Source organism: Neoarius graeffei, chromosome 21 (assembly GCF_027579695.1).
Source record: "Neoarius graeffei isolate fNeoGra1 chromosome 21, fNeoGra1.pri, whole genome shotgun sequence".
NCBI lineage: Eukaryota > Metazoa > Chordata > Actinopteri > Siluriformes > Ariidae > Neoarius > Neoarius graeffei.
Genome location: NC_083589.1, coordinates 14669146 through 14692486, shown reverse-complemented (window position 1 = coordinate 14692486; position 23341 = coordinate 14669146). Strand labels below are relative to the sequence as shown.

Below are 23341 nucleotides of genomic sequence, written 5' to 3'. Positions count from 1 at the left end.
GAAAGCCAGCAGCAGCTGCTTTTTCACGTTGTTTTTTTCCTGAGCACACACAGGAAATACAGCCACTGCTGTGCCTTCTTCATGACAGCTGTGGAGTTAATAGTCCAGAAAGGTCGGCGGAGATGTGGGTGCTCAGGAACTTGAATGAGCTAACCATTTCCAAACATTCTCCGCTGATGAAGAGAGGGGCATTATAATTGGTGATGGCCTTGATGCCCTGCCACATCTGCCGTGGGTTGTTGTCTGTGAGATGGCCCTCAATTTTCTTCCTGTAGGTGTCTTTGGCATGTTGTATGCCTCTCCTCAGGTTGGCTCTTGCAGGGCTGTGCAGTGAGCTGTCTCCCGAACTGAAGGCAGAATTCCATGCTCTAATCAGAGCCTGGACTTCACACATCATCCAGGGTTTCTGGTTGGGGAAAAATCTGGATGTGTTTGTCTACTGTGACGGTCTCCATGCAACTCTTGATGTAAAATAGAACAGTCTCTGTGTATTCCTCCAGATCCTGCTGTTCTCAAATACTCTCCAATCTATATAAGGGGAGTATAAGCTGGGATGAGAAACAGCAAAAGGTGAGCTGACCGTCCAAGATGAGGACGGTCTATATTTGCTCTATAAGCACACTTAATGCTGGAAGGGATGTGGTCAAGTGTGTTTTTTCCCCTGGTGGAACATTTGACATGCTGGTGGAATTTGGGGAGCACTCTCTTTAAGCATGCTTGATTAAAGTCCCTGGCAATGATGTGGACACCCTCGGGATGAGCCCTCTGATGTTTATTATGTGCAGAAGGTGGCCGAGAGCCATGCTAACATTAGCATCAGGTGGGATGTAAATAGCGGTGACAATGACTGTTGTTATCTCACGTGGCAGGTAGAATGGTCTACACTTAATTGACATGGCTTCTAGGTCAGGTGAGCAGTGACTGTCTATTATTTTGCTGTTTGAGCACCAGTCTTCATGCACATAAATACACAATCCTCCCCCCTTGCTCTTCCTGGAGGCTTTGTTTCAGTCATGACAATGGAGTGTGTGGCCTGCTAGTTGTACTGTAGCATCTGGGATTAGCGGGTGCAGCCAGGTTTCCATGACAGTCATCAGACAGCTCTTATGGAGAAGGCAGTTAAAGGCAATCCTTAGTTCCATCTCATCCATTTTGTTCACAGTGGATCTGGCGTTTGTGAGGAAGATTGATGGTAGTGGAGGTTTGAATGGTTGCTTCCTTAGCTGAGCTAGCAGGCCCACTCTACATCCCCGTTTCTGCTTCCTTTCTCTCCGCCGCCTTCATCGACTGCTGGATCCAACAACAACCCACGGAGATCCCAGTGGTCTTGCTATCTCCAATGGGATGTTGAGAGTCAGTATAAAGACACTGTGACTGTAGTTCAGCTGTTGTCCAATGTCTCCCAGGGCCTGATATGTTTTGTGTCCATGACAGAACATGATGAACAAGAGTAGAAACACAAAAAAAGTACACTGTAATAGAGTCTCAAGCTGCTGCATTTGTGCGCACTGCTATCTTGGTTCTGAGCATACTGAAACTGCTTTAAAGTCAAGTCAATTAATTTTTATCGTACTTTTAACAATAAACATTGTTGCAAAGCAGCCTTACAAGGAAATATAGATTTTAAACATAAGAATTTATAAATGTATCTCTAATGAGCAAGTGTAAGGTGTTGTTGGCAAGGAAAAACTCTCTGAGACAGCATAAGGAAGAAACCTTGAGAGGAATCAGACTCAAAAGGGAACCTATCCTCATTTTGGTGATAACAGATAGTGTGACTATAAATAACTTGCTTCTATAAGCATGTCCTATATGGCCAAAACGTGTAATTCATTATAGTTTTAACGTGAAGTCTATTTTGTTGAAGTTATCAACTGTTCATTGATGTAAACTTGAGTGAAAAGCTGTTCATCACAATTGCAGTCCTAAAGTTATCTTGGTAATTGTAGTTCTAAGCCATCATAGCAAAACTGTTTGTATGAAGTGTCCAGAGCCATCTCCTAAGTTTATCTGTTTATCTCCTAAGTTTGACTGTCCATGTGGGGCCATCCTCCACAGGAGTGAAGCAATGAGAATCTCAGCCAGAAGTAGGGGTTCAGGATGGATCAGGCAGGTTTGGAGAGCAGTAGAGATCAGCATCACTGGTATCTCAGGAGTGACATGTTATTCAGAGAGATTATTAGGTATGCCCATTGTCACCTAATGATTAAAAACAGTGTACACAATGTACACTTTCTGAGTGCAAGCAGGGACTCTGGCAAGACTAGCTATGACAGCACAAATAAAAAGGAGAGCCAGAATGTAACACAGATATGAGGGTGTCCTGGGACATTAAGTGGCCAGCCACTAGACCATCAACAAACCTGAGTGAATACATGTGGGGGGGTATACATCTATATATCCCAGTTTACTAAAACACTTCATGTCTGAGAGCCCTCCAGATCTACTCTTTTACCGAATAAAAAGCTATTAACAAAAGACTTGATTAAACAAATGTTTTCAGACTAGACTTAAACACAGACCATTTCTGAGTCCTGAACACTACTTGGAAGGCTGTGGGTGAAATGAGTGTTGAGGTGCTTTCATTAGCCATGCACATGTATTCCACTCTTCAAACACAAGCAAACTTGTTGTGTGATATTCTGGAGGAAAAAGTGAAGAGAAGTAGGAAGTGATTTGAGGTGCAAAGTAGCATGGACCTTCGATGCTATAGATGGAGATGTCTGAATTTGTGCGGGTCTCAGAAAGAAGAATGTCAAATACATCACACCCCTGTTCTGCAATGCCACCTGTCCCTTTAACACAGACATTGATTCCACCGCTGCTATTATGAATCATTCCAGCTCAGAGGCAGAACAACACAGAACCCCCATCCTGCATTCAAGCATTTTATACAGAAAGCAAGGTGGAATAAAGGTGTAAGATTCCTGCCTTGAACAGATTATATAAAAGGGGCTTTAGCAGCAGATGATGTACACAGAGAGCATCTAAAGGCATATATAGAAGGAGAACACATGCTCTGAACCAAATTAATTTCACAGATAATTAAAATCATGGGTGGCACGGTGGTGTAGTAGTTAGCGCTGTCGCCTCACAGCAAGACGGTCCTGGGTTCGAGCCCCGGGGCCGGCGAGGGCCTTTCTGTGTGGAGTTTGCATGTTCTCCCCGTGTCCGCGTGGGTTTCCTCTGGGTGCTCCGGTTTCCCCCACAGTCCAAAGACATGCAGGTTAGGTTAACTGGTGACTCTAAATTGACCATAGGTGTGAATGTGAGTGTGAATGGTTGTCTGTGTCTATGTGTCAGCCCTGTGATGACCTGGCGACTTGTCCAGGGTGTACCCCACCTTTCGCCCATAGTCAGCTGGGATAGGCTCCAGCTTGCCTGCAACCCTGTAGAAGGATAAAGCGGCTAGAGATAATGAGATGAGATGAGATTAAAATCATGGGGTGGATTGTGCCTCCTTCTTTGGGAATCTGATAATATCTCATCCATGTGATATGGCCCATATACTGTCTCTACTGGATGCTTTTCTACTAGGGAGTGCCCTGCATCATCAGGAACATTGCCTGTATAAATGCTGAGATGCAATGAAACAGAGTACAAAGCAGCGAAGTACAGACTGAGGAAAGCCATTACAGTGGCCAAGAGGCAGTACAGAGAGAAGCTGATCGACTTCTATTCTACTGCTGACCCTGGGCGAATGTGGCAAGGCCTGCAGCACATCACAGACTACAGGCCCACCACCAGCACCATTAGCTTCACAGACAGCCTGCCGGATGACCTCAACACTTTCTACACCTCCTTTGAGACCTCCAGCTACAGCACAGATAGGAGGGGCACACACACCTGGACCCCCCCCCCCCCCCCACCAACAGTCTCATCAGGCCAGGTGCACAAAGCTCTGAGGAGGATCAACCCCAGGAAGGCAGCAGGACCAGACAACATCCCTGTGCGGGCCATCAGAGTATGTGCCAATGAGTTGGTTGATGTTTTCACCACCATCTTCAACCTTTCCCTCTGCCAGAGCACCATTCCCTCCTGCTTCAAGACCACAACCATTGTCCCTCTTCCCAAGAAGAGCCCACCCACCTGCCTGAATGATTACAGGCCAATAGCACTCACTCCAATCATCTCAAAGTGCTTTGAAAGAGTGGTACTGGCCTACATTCAGAACAGCATACCGGAAACCCTGGACCCCCTGCAGTATGTCTACAGGCCCAACAGGTCCAGCTCAGATGCCATTGCTCCTGCCCTATATTATGCCCTCTCCTGCCTGGAAAACAAAGACTTACATCAGGATGCTCTTTGTTGACTATAACTCTGCCTTCAACATGGTCATCCTCCACAAACTCATCCATAAACTGTCCATGCTTGGTTTGCACCCCACCGTCTGTGACTGGCTCATCAACTTCCTGACTGGCAGGCCCCAGACTGTCAGGATTGGTAATAGGACTTCATCCAGCATCATCACAAACATTGGCACCCCACAGGGATGCATCCTCAGCCCCATCCTCTACACTCTGTTCACCCTTGACTGTGTTGCCTCCCACAAGGACATCATCCTGAAGTTTGCAGATGACACCACAGTGATAGGATGCATCACTGGCAGTGACGAAACGGCCTACAGGAGGGAGGTGACCAGTCTGGTGTCATGGTGTGAGGACAACAACCTCACCCTCAACACAGACAAAATGAAGGAGATGATAGTGGACATGAGGATGGAGAGGAGACCTCATTGTCCACTGGTCATCCGGGAGCTTGAGGTGGAGAGGGTGAGTAGCTTCAAATACCTGGGTGTTCACATCAGTGAGGACCTCACATGGACACTTAACACCACACAGCTGGTTAGGAAGGCTCAACAGCGACTGTACTTTCTGAGGAGGCTGAGGAAGTTTGGTATGTCACCCAAGATCCTCAGCAACTTCTACAGCTGCATGATTGAGAGCATCCTGACCAACTGCATCACTGTGTGGTATGGCACCACTACAGCAATGGACCACAAATGCCTGCAGAGGGTGGTGAAGACTGCTGAGAGGATCACCAAAACTCCACTGCCCTCTCTGCAGAGCATCTACCACCGCACAGTCCACAGGATAGCTGCCTCCATCCTTAAAGACCACACCCACCCCTAGCACGGACTGTTCACACGCCTACCCTCAGGCCAGAGGTACAGAAGTGTGAAATGTAAGACTGTCAGACTAAGGAACTCTTTCTTTCCCTCCGCCATCAGACTCCTGAACAGTTGACAGGAGTCTAGAACCATGGATTACCTCACTGTAAACTGTCCTTGACTGTTTACATCTGTTTATATTTGTTTGCACATTACTGTCGTTCTTTGATTGTTTACATCTGGTTACATTATTTGCACATATTTGCACATTACTGCCATTTTGCTGCTGTTTCCTTGACTAACCAGTCAAGGTTTGCACATTCACACATTACGGCCCTTCTGCTGCTACGTCTGATCATTGCCTTATTTTTGTATTACACTACGTATTGTGCACTACATTTACCTTTATTTTGTACTATACTGGGTGTTTTTGTTTTTGTTGCTTTTGCTTTTCTTTGCTTTTATTTTTGCGCTATATTGCCTTTACTTTGGATTACTTCTTCCGCCTATTTATTTATTTGTAATTAGCATTCATGGTGGACAGCAAACTAAGAATTTCATTGTGTAAGTGGTCATGTCCTTACTGTGCATATGACAATAAACACTTTGAACTTGAACTTAAAGGAAAACTTTTCCTTACTTTTAGTACTAATAGAATGTAATGTCTCCAAAAAGAACATATAAAATGAAGAACAAAGAGGAGAGAGGGTGGGGCAAACAGTGATTATCAGTGTTTGGTTGTGGACAGGACCATGGTTATCAATGATTGGTCGCAAGCGCAAGTCAGGCATTACACTGAGTCAAGCAAAACTGTTTTCAAAGCTCGTATAACAATGGCTGTGATGTTGTCACATCTGCATGCATTGGCTGACTCTCGTGCATGTGCTGGACAGTGCGCACTATGAACGGACTCATGCGCACGCCACTAATGACTCACACCGGCAGTGGATTAAGGAGCAATCAGTGTGCCTACATAAGGACTCTGAACGCACACTCAAGTTGCAAAGTATTGCGTTGTTGTGACACATTACCGAGCCGTGTCTGCATACTGTTTTCCTGGTTCCTGATTCCTGTTCCTTGTTTTTAATTATGCTTTTGTCTATGATAGTCTGTTTGTGCCTCACTGGACCTATTGCCTGTTTCACCATTTCCAATTTATGCCTGCCGTGTTGGATTGTTTGCCTGTTTATTATTTTCTTAATAAATATCTTCTGCGCATACATCTGTCTCCACCACCCATCCCTGACAGATGTAAGCTGGGAAGCCATATTGAATTCAAGACAGTCACTAATGTGTGTTGAAAAAGTCACTAGATTTGTTGCTCCATCTTTTTTTCAAATTGAAGTCACAAAATGGGTCAAAAAAATCTCTTAATCTAGTGACAAAGTCTCTACAGTGGTAACACTGAAGGGGTCTTTGGCCTTGGAAAGTTATTGATGTCAGACTTAACAAGTGGATTTTGCTGGAGTACATTTTTTAAGTGATGAGAAATAATTTTAAATCATTTATAAACCAAATAAAGATGTGATTCTGGACAGAGGTTTCCAGAATGCCTGCATGGATTAATCTATTGACAGTAGCCAGAAAGTATGTTTACACATCAACTTTTAGTGTAGTCCAGCACATAAACATTTCTGCCCTGCACTGATATCTGATGAGCAGGGAAGTGCAGACAATTTGCTGCTGGATCATTTTTCAAGCTTCATGCACAGGTCATGGCAATAAATAACTGTACTGTTACTAACAAATCATTGTTTACATAAAGTTCTATTTTCACTGTGAATTGCAATTTTTCTGAAATGCTTGTTATAATGGTCTGTTTACACATCCCTTTCTATCTACATTATGATATTCCAACAGATTTATTTTTTTATTTTGTATGATTATTTGCAAAAATGTACTAAATTTTTGTGCTTCTTTCCCTACACTGGTAGCCATGTTGCATGTTATACTGCCTCAGTTCACAAAGCATTCTGACAATTTTCTTCAACCACTTTGGAGTCTACATCTGAAAAAGCTCTGTTCTGAGATGTCCACTACCCTGCAACCTCTAAAAGAAACAGAACACCTGACCTAATGTGGGAGCATGAAAAATGGAGACGGAGGGCCAAGTGGAAGGGCTAAGGGGGGAATTGGGATTGGGCCTAACTCTCAGCACTTGTGTAGTTGTGGATGGCATACAAAGAACTTAAGCTTGCTGACTCAAATGTTTAGGTCATGTTTCAGGCAGATGGGTTTGACGAACCACTCTTGGGCCTGCATGTCAGGGGAAAAAAAAACTGTCCACATACTAGCAATTATTGGCACAGAGTGCTTTTAACAGTCTGTGGCATTGGCATTTGCTTCCTATTACTTGGATTCTTGCCAGTAGGATTTCTTTACCCTTCATATCTCCTGCTGGAGATATCTCATTAAAGGCCAGTAGCAACCAGAGACACAATTTATATTTGTGAGAGAGTAAGTCCAAGAGTGAGCTGCTGGAATGGCTTTTAGTCTTGGAAAGGTGGAAAGATTACTGAGATATTATACTTCAGTGAATTTATAATTAATTGTCAAATTGTACTCAGTTAAAAATAGTAGCATTGAATTTGGACTTGCTGCCTATCTAGTTACATTATCTACTGGAATCAAGGCTAGTTTGGCCTGGCATTAGCAAAGAAAACAAGCATGATTCTTGATTTATTTTTTCTGCATTGATGAAATGGATTGGATGCTAAACCAAAATGCAAATGAAATAAATGCAAGCCCATTCAACTAATATATTGAGCATAGTCAGTGAATAAGAAAAGAACAGGCATTCAAGATTTGTTGCAAGTATTTTTAATACAAATATGCATTTTTTTTTTCTTGGAAGTGTACCTATTCCACTTTAACACTCAGGTGAAGTTTAAAAAAAAGTCATACTTATAGTAATTAAATACAATTACTCAAGTATTTTTCTCCATACATTTGATCAGCTGTGTCAACTGGAAGAACCAGCTATATATATATTTTCCCAAGTTTAGGGTTAGTTTAACCTAAACCATACTCCTAGCATGCAGTGTGATCTCTGCTGCACTTGCACATTATACATTGTCATCAGAATTATACTGCAGTCAGGGCAAGGGTTTATAAATGTTTGTTTTAAAAAGTTTATAAGAGTTTAAAAAAGTTTTCTAAGTTATGAAATGAAAAAATTATGAAATTTTGTTTTAATGATGCAAACAAAGCAACAATAGTAATATATGTAACATCAGAATCAACATTACTCAAAGTGTGTGACTCATGGTGTACAGTCATTTGATGGTGCAGATTTAACAATCATAAAAACAGGTTTAGGGCAATAAACAAATAACCAGATGGCTATATTTTATCTCTGCTTTCTCAAATCCTTGACAAGACAAAAAGAGATAGAGAATGAACATAACATAGCATGGAACTTTTTTATAAGCTACCTGCATGGGGTCACAGTCATGAGGTAATGACTTTATTATTTGAACTCATGCACGTTGGGGGGTGAGACAGGACACAAGTTCTGAAAGAAACCTTACTCGTAGTCCCAAACATAAGGAAGTACAACTGATTTTTTTCTAATGTGTGTGTCTGTGTGTTTGTCTGCCTGTCTGTCTATGAACCCGTTTGTTTGTTATTCTCATGGTGCAGCGCCAGTGTGTGGAGTATGCTCTAAAGGCACGGCCTCTACGCAGGTATATTCCAAAGAATCCATACCAGTATAAGGTGTGGTATGTGGTCAACTCCACCTACTTTGAATATCTGATGTTCACTTTAATCCTGCTAAACACCATCTGCTTGGCAATGCAGGTCAGTATAACCCTTGACAGACTGCAGTTTTAAATAACAATATACATATTTGCTTAGTAATTAATCAGTGAAAGGTACTTTTTTGGTTTTGAGATTAACATGCACAGAATTGTAATTTAGATGATACACCCTGTCTCTATGCAGCATCATGGTCAATCACCATCCTTCAACAAAGCCATGAACATCCTCAACATGGTTTTCACTGGTCTGTTCACTGTGGAGATGATCCTCAAACTTATTGCCTTCAAACCCAGGGTATGGCCTGCTTCCTACTCACAACTATATACTTTTTAAAAAAAAATCCATAAACATATTTTGACAAACATTCACTCATGATAGTCAAAAAACAAAAATCACACTTATAAAAAGTATTAAAAAGCATTAAAAAAAAAAACTTTGGACTAGTTTTAGAAATATAGAGTGAGTGCAGTTTCCTAGACACTATTTGAGGAAAACAAAAATTATTTGTATTATATTTGCCATGTAATCACTGGAGTCAAAACACAGTTTAGTTATTTTGGGGTAACTGGTGAAATTGGGGTCATTGGTGAAACCAGTGCAAATTAATTAAAGAGGCTTCTGGTTATTATTTCAAAAGACAAGTTTTCTATGGACAAGGTTTCTGTGCTGCTTCAGAGAACCAGCAAATATTTTTAAGAACCAGTTTACTTTATTAATGGCTTGAGGTCCTGTCCATTAAATAATAAAATGGAGAAGTTTATTTATGCACAGCTTAAAAGTAATAACTGGGGATGGAATGTAATTTACCTCTCATTAATTATATAGTATTTTAACATTCAAAGTCAAATCTCTCAGGGTTTGTACATAGTATAAGAATATAATCATGGACATTTAATTACAAGCAATATTGCAGATATGTTTTATTGCTTTTTCTGATGGGTAGTTGCTCAGAGCAGAAATTGTTGGCTTTACCAATTTGGCTCCTATTTAAAAAAAAAAAAAAAAGCCATTAACAGCAAAACAATCCTTTTTTTCCAAAAAATTTTAACAATATTTTTGGGTACTTCTGAAGATAATTAGGAAATTCAAGATGTTTTATAATAGGTAGCATAAAAAGAAGATCCAAGATAGCTGTGACCCTTGACATTTCATTTGTTACTTCACTGTATTGACTCTACACACACACACACACACACACACACACACACACACACACACACACACACACACACACTTCTAACAGTAAACATCGTCGCAAAGCAGATTTATGGGAAAATATAGATTTTAAACATATGAATTTATACATTTATCCCTAATGACAAATGTGAGGTTAAGGTAAATGTGTGTTAAGGAAAAATTCCCTGCAACAATATAAGGAACCAGACTCCAAAGGGAACCCATCCTCATTTGGGTGATAACAGATAGTGTGATTATGAATGTGTGTCCTATATGGTCAAAAAGTGCAAAGGTATAACCAGGATACTCATTATTATTTTGACATGAAGTCTATTTTGTTGAAGTTATCAACTGTTCACTGATGGAAACTTGAGTGCAAAACTGTTCATGACAACTGGAGTCCTAAAGTCCTAATGTCCTCAGCCATTGTTGCAAAACTGTTTGGATTAAGTGTCCAGAGCCATCTCCTAAGTTTATCTTTAGATTGTCCATATGGGGCTGTCCTCCATAGGAGCAAAGCAATGAGAACCTCAGCCAGAAGTAAGGCATCAGGATGAATCAGGCAGGTCCGGAGAGCAGTAGAGGTCAGCATCACTGGTTTCTCAGGAGTGACATGTGTTACTCGACAGTGAGTGAGAGAGAGAGGGAGAGAGAGAGAGAAACAAATTGTTAGGTATGCCCATTGTTACCTAATTGTTAAGAACAGTGTACGTTGTGGGCTGAGTGCAAGTTCTGGCAAGACTATCTATGACAGCACAACTAAAAAGGGCAGCCAGAAGGTAACATGGACATGAAGGAGCCCTAGGATATAAAGCGGCCAGCCACTCCACCATCAACAAACCTGAGTGAATGTGTGAAAGTGTGTGTGTGTGTGTGTGTGGTGTGTGTGTGTGTGGTGAGGGGGTTAGCATCCATACATCCCAGTTTACCAAAACACTCAATGCCCAAGAAGCCTCCAGATCTACTCCTTTACCTAATGGACCAAATGTGTGTGTTTGACTGTTTTTTTAAATAATTTTTAGTGTTTTTAAGTTTTAGGGTTTTTTATTTTTTTTTTTGTTAGTTTATTAGTTCACTTGTTGTCTTTGTGAGTTTGACTGTTTTTATAATTTGTATATAGTTTAAGTTTTAACTTAATTTAAATCCTTTTATTCATTTGTTTTGCACTGATGAGGATTGCACTCCAGTTTCGTTGTACATGTTACAGTGACAAAGATATTCTATTCTACTCTAATAAAAATCTATTAACAAAAGGCTTGACTAACCAGATATATTTTTAGTCTATGCTTAAACACTGAGACCATGTTTGAACACTACTTTGAAGGCTGTGGGTGAAATGAGTGTTGAGGTGCTTTTGTTCGCTGTGTAAATTTATACCACTCTTCATTCAGACAGTAAGGTGTTATGATAATCCAACCTAGAGGTAACAGTGCATGAAGTGCATTTTCTGCATTGTGTAGTGATATTACATTACATTATAGACGTTTATCCAGAGCAGCATACAACATACCCAGAGCATCCTGGGGAGCAGTTGGGGATTTAGTGCCTTGCTCAAGGGCACTTCAGCCATTCCTGCTTCTCCAGGGAATTGAACTAGTGACCTTTTGTTCTCAAAGCTGCTTCTCTAACAATTAGGCCATAGCTTAGCAACATTTCTAAGATGAAAGAAGGCTATCCTTGTAATTTTATCTACATGGGCTTCAAATGAAAGACTGGAGTCAATAATCACACCAAGGTCTTACTACTCACATGATGAAACAGAAAAGCTATCCAGAGTTACTATGTAATCAGAAAGCTTACTTCTAGTTGCATGGGGTCCGAGTGCAAGTACTTCTCTCTTAGAAGGAAGTTAATAAGGATCTATTGTCTTTTACACATTCCTCAATTTTATTAAGCTGTTGTCTCTCATCCAGCTCTGTTGAAACATACCACTGTGTGTCATCAGCATAACAGTGGAAGCTAATATCATGCTTATGATTAATATTACCCAGAGTTAGCATATGGACTGTAAAGAGCAAAGCAATGGGCCTGGGACAGAACCTTGTAGAACATCAAACATTAGCTTAGTATGCATGGAAATATCACCATTTACATCTGTAAATGGACAGGAAAGCTAAGGTATCTCAAAGAACCATGCTTTACTTATATACAGTTTATTCCAAAAGTATTGGAGTGGTTTGGGCAAATATATTTATTTATTTATTTGCTATACACTGAAGAAATATGGGTTTGAGATTTAAAGATGAATATGTGATGAGATATCATTATTTCAGTTTTCAGTTCCTGATATTTAAATCTAGATGAATTGAACAACTTAGAATATGGCACCTTTTGTTTGAACCCACCAATTTTTCAAGCGGTTAAAAACATGTGACTGACAGGTGTTTCTTATTGCCCAGATGTGTGATTGTTTCAACAATTAATAGCTCTGGATGTCTTCTCTTGGTTTGAGCACTGTCTTTCACCTGTGCAGTATATTGGCTGTTAAAAACAATAAACCAATAGGAAGACAAGCCTATTTAAAGCTGAAAAAAGAGGGGAAAATTAATCAGAGCCATTGCATAAGCACTCGGCATGCATACCTGTCAACCCATAAAGAATAAATGTAAATCTTACCAATTTTTATTTATTTATTTATTTATTTGGTCAGGCTTACAGGTGTATTCTAATAGTCTTAGGGATTCCTAGTTTTTAACCAAAATGTTCTTATTCTGCAAGTACTTCTTCCATGTGGTCACAGTCTACATGATGTACACAAAAAGCAAGAGACAAATCAACCAGAAACCCTCATGTTATGCAGGCAGACGGTCTTGTTCACAACATCTCGGCTGTTATCATCCCACAACCAGGTTTGCTAGGTGCTTGAAAGCTCAGACTTCTATATCATACTCGAAAGTCAAGCATCCACATGAAACCGAATAACGTTTTGCACAATTATGAGCTGAACAAAAGGGCCTGGAGCCATTCGGTTTCTCCAGTCAAGTAATTTTGAAAGAGTATTCAACACAGAGAGAGACGCAATTAACCCTGACGAAAAGAATGAGGTACAGCAGGAGGTTTCTTCCTGAATGGATTGATCTATTAAAAGGGTCAGTTGTTACCTCGCCTGCTACAGAGGAAACAGGGTGAGGTATTGTTTTCAGTGAGGTTTCTTTCTTTCTTTTTTTCTTTCTTTCTTTCTTTCTTTCTTTCTTTCTTTCTTTCTTTCTTTCTTTCTTTCTTTCTTTCTTTGTTAATGATATTACAGGAAAATGGCTGGACCAATCTTCATGAAACTTTCAGGATAGATGGGCATTGATCTCAAATACAACCTCCAACATTTTGAGGGTCATCCGGTCAAGGTCACCAAAAAGGTCACAGTTGTTTTTGTTGTGGCTACTGCCTCATATAGAGGCACTAGCCATTATTGTCATTGTGCTGTAAGAATGTAAGAGTGTAACAGTCATGCAGTGCGCATGCACATACACGTGTTCTGATTAAAATGGCTGGTGAGTGTATACAATTTGGTTCACCATGGACGAGACTAAAGAAATTGCTTTCAGACATGTTTATGCTTATTACAGAGGGAAAGTGCGTTCCACTGAGCTCTAGCGCCGGGCCATTTTCGGGAAATAAGAGTCAAGTCAAGTTTATTTGTTTAGTGTTTTTAACAATAAACATTGTCGCAAAGCAGCTTTACAGAATTTGAATGACTTAAAATATGAGCTAATTTTATCCCTAATCTATCCCTAATGAGCAAGCCTGTGGCGACGGTGGCGAGGAAAAACTCCCTCAGATGACATGAGGTAGAAACCTCGAGAGGAACCAGACTCAAAAGGGAACCCATCCCCATCTGGGCAACAACAGACAACATTACTATAACATTAACAGTCCTAACATAAAGTCAGCTTCCTTGATGCTATAAACCCCCCACTGACGGAAACCCAAGCGCAAAACCATTCACGACAACCGTAGTCCTAAAGTCAGCAAGTCAACTGCAGTCCCCAGCCACAAAAGCACCACTGCAAGAGTCCAGAGCGTCTTCCAGGCGTGACCCCCAACTGTCCACATGGGGCCACCCTCCACAGGAGCGATGCGATGAGACTCCAACCAGACACAGTGCACCAGGATGGATCAGGCAGGTCCAAGAAGCAGAAGAGGTCAGCATCTCGATCCCAGGACCGACATGTAACTCAGAGGGACAGATTTGGGGGGGGGGGGGTAGAAGAGAGAGAAAACACATCTTGTTAGGTATCCCCAATGTCAGCTGAATAAGTAGGAACAGTATACATATTGAACTGAGTACAAGCAGGGACTCTGGCAACTATGACAGCATAACTAAAAGGGGAGAGCCAGAAGGTAACACAGGCATGAGGGAGCCCTGGGATATAAAGCAGCCAGTCACTACACTGTCAACAAACTCAAGTGAGTGAGTGGGGACTGACAGCATCCATACATCCCAGTTTACCAAAACACTATGTCTGAGGACCCTCCAGATCTACACCTTTACCTCATAAACACAAAAGGCTTGACTAAACAGATATGTTTTCAGCCTAGACTTAAACGCTGAGACTGTGTCTGATTCCCGAACATTACTTGGAAGGCTGTTCTATAACTGTGGGGCTTTGTAAGAAAAGGCTCTGCCCCCTGATGTAGCTCTCACTATACGAGGTACAAGCAGATAGCCTGCACCTTTTGATCTAAGTAGGTGTGGCGGGTCATAGAGGAGCAGAAGTTCACTCAGATACTGTGGTGCGAGACCATTCAGTGCTTTAAAGGTCAATAGTAGTACTTTATAATCAATATGAAATTTGATTGGGAGCCAATGCAATGTGGATAAGACAGGGGTGATGTGGTCATATTTTCTAGTTCTAGTAAAGACTCTTGCTGCTGCATTTTGAACTAACTGGAGCTTGTTTATGCACTTATTGGAATATCCAGACAGTAAGGCATTACAATAATCCAACCTGGAGGTAACGAAAGCATGAACTAGTTTTTCCGCGTCATGTAGTAACATTAACTTTCTTATCTTAGCAATATGTCTGAGATGAAAGAAACCTATCTGGGTGATGTGAGTTTCGAATGAAAGACGGGTCAATAATCACTCTGAGGTCTTTTACTGCTGCATGTGAAGAAACAGAAAGGCCATCCAGAGTTACTGTGTAATCAGAAAGCTTACTTCTAGCTGCATATGGTCCAAGTACAAGTACTTCAGTCTTGTCAGAGGTAAGCAGAAGGAAATTAATAAGCATCCAGTGTCTAATGTCCTTTACACATTCCTCAATTCTATTAAGCTGGTGTCTCTCATCAGGTTTTGCAGAAACATACAACTGTGTGTCATCAGTATAACAGTGGAAACTAATACAATGTTTATGAATAATATCACCCAGAGGTAACATATATAAAGAAAAAAGCAGTGGACCCAAGACAAAACCTTGTGGAACACCAAACTTTACCTCAGTACGTCTAGAAATATCACCATTTACCGGGATATCAGCATACTGATAGCAACCAGTTAAATAAGACCTGAGCCAGGAGAGGGCTGTTCTCTTAACTCCCACATAAGAGTTTCGGTCATGGTGACAGCATGTGTATGTTAGCCTTGGTTTTAGTTTCAAAAACTGTAAGAGGTAAGAGTAGAATAATATAAAGTACAGACACTTGGTATATTTTACTTCTGTGATTTTTAAATTGTTAATTTTTAGATTATGCTTCATTTTTGTGGCTACTGCTTCATAGTGTATGTATATATGAATGTGTGTGTATATGTACTGTATATGCTATGTTTACTGTATGGACATGGTATCAGAAAACAATTTTTTTTAATAAGCAGTACCACATGTACCCATAGGGTACCATTTTTTTGTTTTTATTTATTTATTGTGATATCTTCCTTCATATTCATCACAAGTACTACCAGGCGAGGTTTGTTTTGCCTGGCAACATTTGTTCCCACTGTTTTAGTAAATAGTTAAAATGTTTTATGATTCATTGTACATTCCACTTGTAGATTATTTTCAAATAAGTCAAGTAGATAATATACACACACTTGTATGTTCACATTGACCCTAATTCTGAAAGAAATATGATGATTTTGAATTATGGGATTAATTATAGGATAGACGTGATCATGAACTTCAGATAGCAAATTATGACGTGGAAAAGTGCTACTGAAGTTTTTACTGGTTTGTTTTTCAATACAGGAAGCCTCAAAAACAACATGTAGTCTCATTTTTAGTTATTAAGGATTTTTTTTGTCTTCAGTAAGGCTTTTGTGAGGGCTTATAAGGCTGGACTCTGAAATAGGTTGACAGGTATGAGCATAGCCAACACAATTTGAAATGTCTTGAAAAAGAAGGAAACCACTGGTGTACTAACAACCAGACTTGGAACAGGTTGGACAACAACAGCAGTTTAACAGAAACGTGAGAGCTGCTGAGAAAAAAATATCAGTAACACCACCATCAACCTGCACAGAGCAGGGGTAAAGGTATCACAATCCATCCTTCCAAAAAGACTTTAAGAGCAGAAATATAGAGCCATACCATAAGCTGCAAACCACTCATCAGCAGTAAGAATCAGAAGCCAGATTGGAATTTGCAAAGAAAGACAGAAATCAGCCACAAAACTTCTGGAACCAATATTAACCTTTACCAAAGTAATGGAAAGGCCAAAGTCAGGGAAAATAAAAGATCTACTCATGATCCAAAACAAACAAGCTCATGGGTAAAGCATGGTGAAGGTAGTGTCATGGCTTGCAGAGTTGCTTCTAGAATGGACTCACTAATCTTTTTTTGGTGATAGAACTTTGTTGGCAGCAGAGTGTATTCAGATGCATACAGAAACATTCTGTCTGAGAATTTACAGAGATGCATCCAATCAAATTGCGAGGAACTTGATACCTGGTTATTTCCTTAGACAAAGCTTTAGTTGCTGGAGACATTAATATTCACTTAGATAACCCAGAAGACCCCCTGAAAACAGTGTTTATGTCCATTCTAGATTCCGTACAGGTTAATCAGAACGTCATAGGACCTACTTATAATGGTGGTCACACTCTTGATCTAATACTAACATTCAGGTTAAATATAGAAAATATAGGTCACACTTCCACAGTCTGAAGCTACCTTCATTATCATATTCAAAACATGTCTGAACAATAATATATGCACCTTGCCATGCTCCTGTGTTAAACATACATTTACGTCAAGTACTTGACAAAGTTTTATAAATAATCTCCCCGAGTTATCAACTTTGATTGGATCACTATCAGACCCCACAGAATTTAATCAGGCAACTGATTGCTGAAAGTCAACATTCTGGTCTACTTTAGATAATGTAGCTCCAATTAAAAGGAAAATGATTAGAGAGAGAAAAAATAGCACCCTGGTATAACTATTACACTCACACTAAAACAGACCACTTGAAAATTAGAATGTACAACCCCGATTCCAAAAAAGTTGGGAGAAAGTACAAATTGTAAATAAAAATGGAATGCAATAATTTACAAATCTCAAAAACTGATATTGTATGCACAATAGAACATAGACAACATATCAAATGTCGAAAATGAGACATTTTGAAATTTCATGCCAAATATTGGCTCATTTGAAATTTCATGACAGCAACACATCTCAAAAAAGTTGGGACAGGGGCAATAAGAGGCTGGAAAAGTTAAAGGTACAAAAAAGGAACAGCTGGAGGACCAAATTGCAACTCATTAGGTCAATTGGCAATAGGTCATTAACATGACTGGGTATAAAAAGAGCATCTTGGAGTGGCAGCGGCTCTCAGAAGTAAAGATGGGAAGAGGATCACCAATCCCCCTAATTCTGCACCGACAAATAGTGGAGCAATCTCAGAAAGGAGTTCGACAGTGTAAAATTGCAAAGAGTTTGAACATATCATCATCTACAGTGCATAATATCATCAAAAGATTCAGAGAATCTGGAAGAATTTCTGCGTGTAAGGGTCAAGGCCGGAAAACCATACTGGGTGCCCATGATCTTCGGGCCCTTAGACGGCACTGTATCACATACAGGCATGCTTCTGTATCGGAAATCACAAAATGGGCTCAGGAATATTTCCAGAGAACATTATCTGTGAACACAATTCACCGTGCCATCCGCCATTGCCAGCTAAAACTCTATAGTTCAAAGAAGAAGCCGTATCTAAACATGATCCAGAAGCACAGATGTCTTCACTGGGCCAAGGCTCATTTAAAATGGACTGTGGCAAAGTGGAAAACTGTTCTGTGGTCAGACGAATCAAAATGTGAAGTTCTTTATGGAAATCAGGGACGCCGTGTCATTCGGACTAAAGAGGAGAAGGACGACCCAAGTTGTTATCAGCGCTCAGTTCAGAAGCCTGCATCTCTGATGGTATGGGGTTGCATTAGTGCGTGTGGCATGGGCAGCTTACACATCTGGAAAGACACCATCAATGCTGAAAGGTGTATCCAGGTTCGAGAGCAACATATGCTCTCATCCAGATGATGTCTCTTTCAGGGAAGACCTTGCATTTTCCAACATGACAATGCCAAACCACATACTGTATCAATTACAGCATCGTGGCTGCATAGAAGAAGGGTCCGGGTACTGAACTGGCCAGCCTGCAGTCCAGATCTTTCACCCACAGAAAACATTTGGCGCATCATAAAACGGAAGATATGACAAAAAAGACCTAAGACAGTTGAGCAACTTGAATCCTACATTAGACAAGAATGGGTTACCATTCCTATCCCTAAACTTGAGCAACTTGTCTCCTCAGTCCCCAGACGTTTACAGACTGTTGTAAAGAGAAAAGGGGATGTCTCACAGTGGTAAACATGGCCTTGTCCCAACTTTTTTGAGATGTGTTGTTGTCATGAAATTTAAAATCACCTAATTTTTCTCTTTAAATGATACATTTTCTCAGTTTAAACATTTGATATGTCACCTATGTTCTATTCTGAATAAAATATGGAATTTTGAAACTTCCACATCATTGCATTCCATTTTTATTTGCATTTTGTACTTTGTCCCAACTTTTTTGGAATCAGGGTTGTAAATGGTGTCAAACAAAATTGGTAGTTTTCCAATTACCATGGAAGACGAGCCGCCTGAAGTACAGAAAAGCTTTTAGTGCTGCTAGATCAGTGTATCTCTCCACCCTAATAGTGGATAACAAAAATAATCATAGATTCCTATTGAATACTGGAGCAAAATTAACTAGGAAAAAGACGACTATGGACACATGCACACCTGCAATACATAGTAGCAACGACTTCATACATTTATTCAATGACAAAATTAAAAATATCTGACACAAAATTCAAACTACTAATTTGAGTCCAGTCAATTGAAGCAACCCTGTAGTTAACAATATAACTGTATCAGATCAGCAATTAGTAATCAAAATAATTTTATTAATTTCCACATCAAAATCTTCAACTTGTGTACTCGATCCATTACCTCCACAACTCTTCAAACAGACAATACCAGAAGCAATTGAACCACTTTGAAAAATAATAAATTCTTCTCTTAGAAATGGCTATGTACCAAAATCCTTTAAACTACCAGTGATCAAAACCTTGATTAAAAAACCTGACCCCAACCCCTGTCAGCTATCCAATTATAGGCCAATATCAAACCTTCCCTTTATTTTCAAGATCCGAGAAAAAGTTGTGGCAGAGCAGTTATACTCTACAGAGGATTAACATCCATGAACTGTATCAGTCAGGATTTAGACCTCATCATCGCATAGAGATAGCACTGGTTAAAGTAGTAAATGACATACTTTTGGCATCTGATCAGGGCTGTTTCCCTGCTTGTATTGCTTGACCTTAGTGCAGCCTTTAGCACCACTGATCTTTCCATTCTCCTGGACAGACTACAGTGGTGCTTGAAAGTTTGTGAACCCTTTAGAATTTTCTATATTTCTGCATGAACTAAAACATTAGATTTTCACACAAGTCCTAAAAGTAGATAAAGAGAATCCAGTTAAACAAATGAGACAAAAATATTACACTTGGTCATTTATTTATTGAGGAAAATGTGAGTGGCAAAAGTATGTGAACCTTTGCTTTCAGTATCTGGTGTGACTCAAACCCCCCCTCCCCTTGTGCAGCAATAACTGCAACTAAACATTTCCTGTAACTGTTGATCAGTCCTGCACACTGGCTTGGAGGAATTTTAGCCCAATCCTCTGTACACACCAGCTTCAGCTGTGGGATGTTGGTGGGTTTCCTCACATGAACTGTTCGCTTCAGGACCTTCCACAATATTTTGATTGGATAAAGTCAAAGTCAGGACTTTGACTTGGCCATTCTAAAACAATAACTTTATTCTTCTTTAATCATTCTTTGGTAAAACGACTTGCGTGCTTAGGGTCATTGTCTTGCTGCATGACCCACCTTCTCTTGAGATTCAGTTCATGGATGGATGTCCTGACATTTTCCTTTAGAATTTCACTGGTATAATTCAGAATTCATTGTTCCATCAATGCTGTCCTGGCCCAGATGCAGCAAAACAGGTCCAAACCATGATACTATTACCACCATCGTGTTTCACAAAAGGGATAAGGTTCTTATTGTGGAATGCAGTGTTTTCCTTTCTCCAAACATGATGCTTCTCATTTAAACCAAAAAGTTCTATTTTGGTCTCATCCATCCACAAAACATCTTTCCAATAGCCTTCTGGCTTGTCCACATGATAATTAGCAAACTGCAGATGAGCAGCAATGTTCTTTTTGGAGAGCAGTGGCTTTCTCCTTGCAACCCTGCCATGCACACCATTTGTTGTTCAGTGTTCTCAAGTCAAGTCAAGTCAACTTTATTGTCAAATATGCTATACATGCTCGACATACAGCACAGATGAAATATCAGTCCTCTCTGACCCACGGTGCAAACAGGCAATGCAATAAATAAAAATAGAATAATTGAAAAAAACAAACAATATAAACAGCATAAACACTCTAGATAGGAACTAGACATAGACTAAACACTCAAACAATATAAACAGTATAAATAAGCACTAGATAAGAACAAGACATAGACTAAATACTCAGACAATATAAACAGTATAAATAAACAGTATAAACACTAGATAAGAACTACACACAGACTAAACACTCAAACAGACAATATAAACAGTATAAACACTCTAGATATGAACTAGACATAGACTAAACACTCATATACACACACACACACACACACACACACACACACGTATATAAATTGGTTCAAATAACCAAACAGTCAAGGGCACTTGAGGTATAGCAGGTAAACATGAAATAAGCAGTATAAACAAACTAGCAGCTGTTAAGATGAGGTAGTGCAGAATAGTGCAAATGAGCGAGGTAAAGTGAGATGTGCGGTCCCTGAGTTCAGTGTGTTAATGAACGATGTGTGTGTGTGTGTGTGTGTGTGTGTGTGTGTGTGTGTGTGTGTGTTGGGGGGGACTGTGAGGATGACATGTCAGATGCTGAAGGGGGGTGTGCAAGCAGAATCTGTGGCAGGGGGCAGAGGGGGGAGGAGGAGCAGAACAGGGAGGGAGTTGAGCCTCCTGACTGCCTGGTGAAAGAAACTGTTCTTGAGCCTGCTGGTTTTGGCCCAAGACTCCGCAGTCTCCTCCCCGACGGCTGCAGCCTGAAGAGGCTGTGAGATGGGTGGGTGGGGTCATGATGGTGGACTCGTGAGCATTGACATTAGCCAATGTGAGAGAGGCCTTCAGTTGCTTAGAAGTTACCCTGGGGTCCTTTGTGACCTCGCCAACTATTACATGCCTTGCTCTTGGAGTGATCTTTGTTGGTCGACCACTCCTGGGGAGGGTAACAGTGGTCTTGAATTTCCTCCATTTGTACACAATCTGTCTGACTCTGGATTGGTGGAGTCCAAATTCTTTAGAGATGGTTTTGTAACCTTTTCCAGCCTGATGAGCATCAGCAACGCTTTTTCTGAGGTCCTCAGAAATCTCCTTTGTTTGTGCCATGATACACTTCCACAAACATGTGTTGTGAAGATCATACTTTGATAGATCCCTGTTCTTTAAATAAAACAGGATGCCCACTCACACCTGATTGTCATTCCATTGATTTGAAAACACCTGACTCTATTTTCATCTTCAAATTAACTGCTAATTCTAGAGGTTCATATACTTTTGCCACTCATGGATATGTAATATTGGATCATTTTCCTCAATAAATAAATGACCAAGTATAATATTTTTGTCTCATTTGTTTAACTGGGTTCTCTTTATCTACTTTTAGGACTTGTGTGAAAATCTGATGATGTTTTAGGTCATATTTATGCAGAAATATAGAAAATTCTAAAGTGTTCACAAACTTTCAAGCACCACTGTAGAAAATGTTGTGGGAGTGAAGGGAACGGCCCTCTCCTGGCTCAGGTCTTTTTTCACTGAGCAGTATCAGTTTGTAGATGTAAATGGTGATTTTTCTAGACATACTGAGGTAAAGTTTGGTGTTCCACAAGGTACTATGTTAGGCCCACTGCTTTTTTCTTTGTATATGTTACCTCTGGATAATATTATTCATAAGCTGGTATTTGCTTCCACTGTTATGCTGATGACACAGTTGTATATTTCCACAAAGCCAGATGAGAGACACCTGCTTAATAATACTGAGGAATGTGTAAAAGACATTAGACACTGGATGCTTATTAACTTCCTTCTACTTAACTTAAGACAGAACTACTTGTACTAGGACCATATGAAGCTAAAAGTAGGCTTTCTGATTACATAGTAACTCTGGATGGCCTTTCTCTTTTTTCACATGCAGTAGTAAAAGACCTCGGGATGATCATTGACTCTAGTCTTTCGTTTGAAAAACATATTAATAACATTACCTGGATAGCTTTCTTTCATCTGAGAACTATTGCTCAGATACGAAATATAAATGTCATTACATGATGCAGAAAAAAGAGTTCATGATTTTGTTACCTCTATGTTGGATTGTTGTAATGCCTTACTGTCTGGATGTTCCAATAAGTGCATAAACAAGCTCAAAATGCAGCAGCAAGAGTCCTAACTAGAACTCGAAGATATGACCTCATCACCCTTATCTAATTCACATTGCACTGGCTCCCAATCAAATTTTGCAATAACTATAAAACAATACCAGGGCGGTACGGTGGTGTAGTGGTTAGCGCTGTCGCCTCACAGCAAGAAGGTCCTGGGTTCGAGCCCCGGGGCCGGCGAGGGCCTTTCTGTGTGGAGTTTGCATGTTCTCCCGTGTCCGCGTGGGTTTCCTCCGGGTGCTCTGGTTTCCCCCACAGTCCAAAGACATGCAGGTTAGGTTAACTGGTGACTCTAAATT

At 40.3% G+C, this 23341-nt stretch overlaps 1 protein-coding gene across 1 annotated transcript in view; it reads left to right on the top strand.

Annotated features, from left to right (window-relative positions):
* cacna1c (calcium channel, voltage-dependent, L type, alpha 1C subunit) overlaps positions 1-23341 on the top strand; it is an 880695-nt gene that overhangs the window by 551047 nt on the left and 306307 nt on the right. The window contains exons 28-29 of the mRNA XM_060902748.1: positions 8753-8911; positions 9056-9166. Of these exons, the coding sequence (XP_060758731.1) occupies positions 8753-8911; positions 9056-9166 (270 nt within the window). The remainder of the gene's footprint in view (positions 1-8752; positions 8912-9055; positions 9167-23341) is intronic.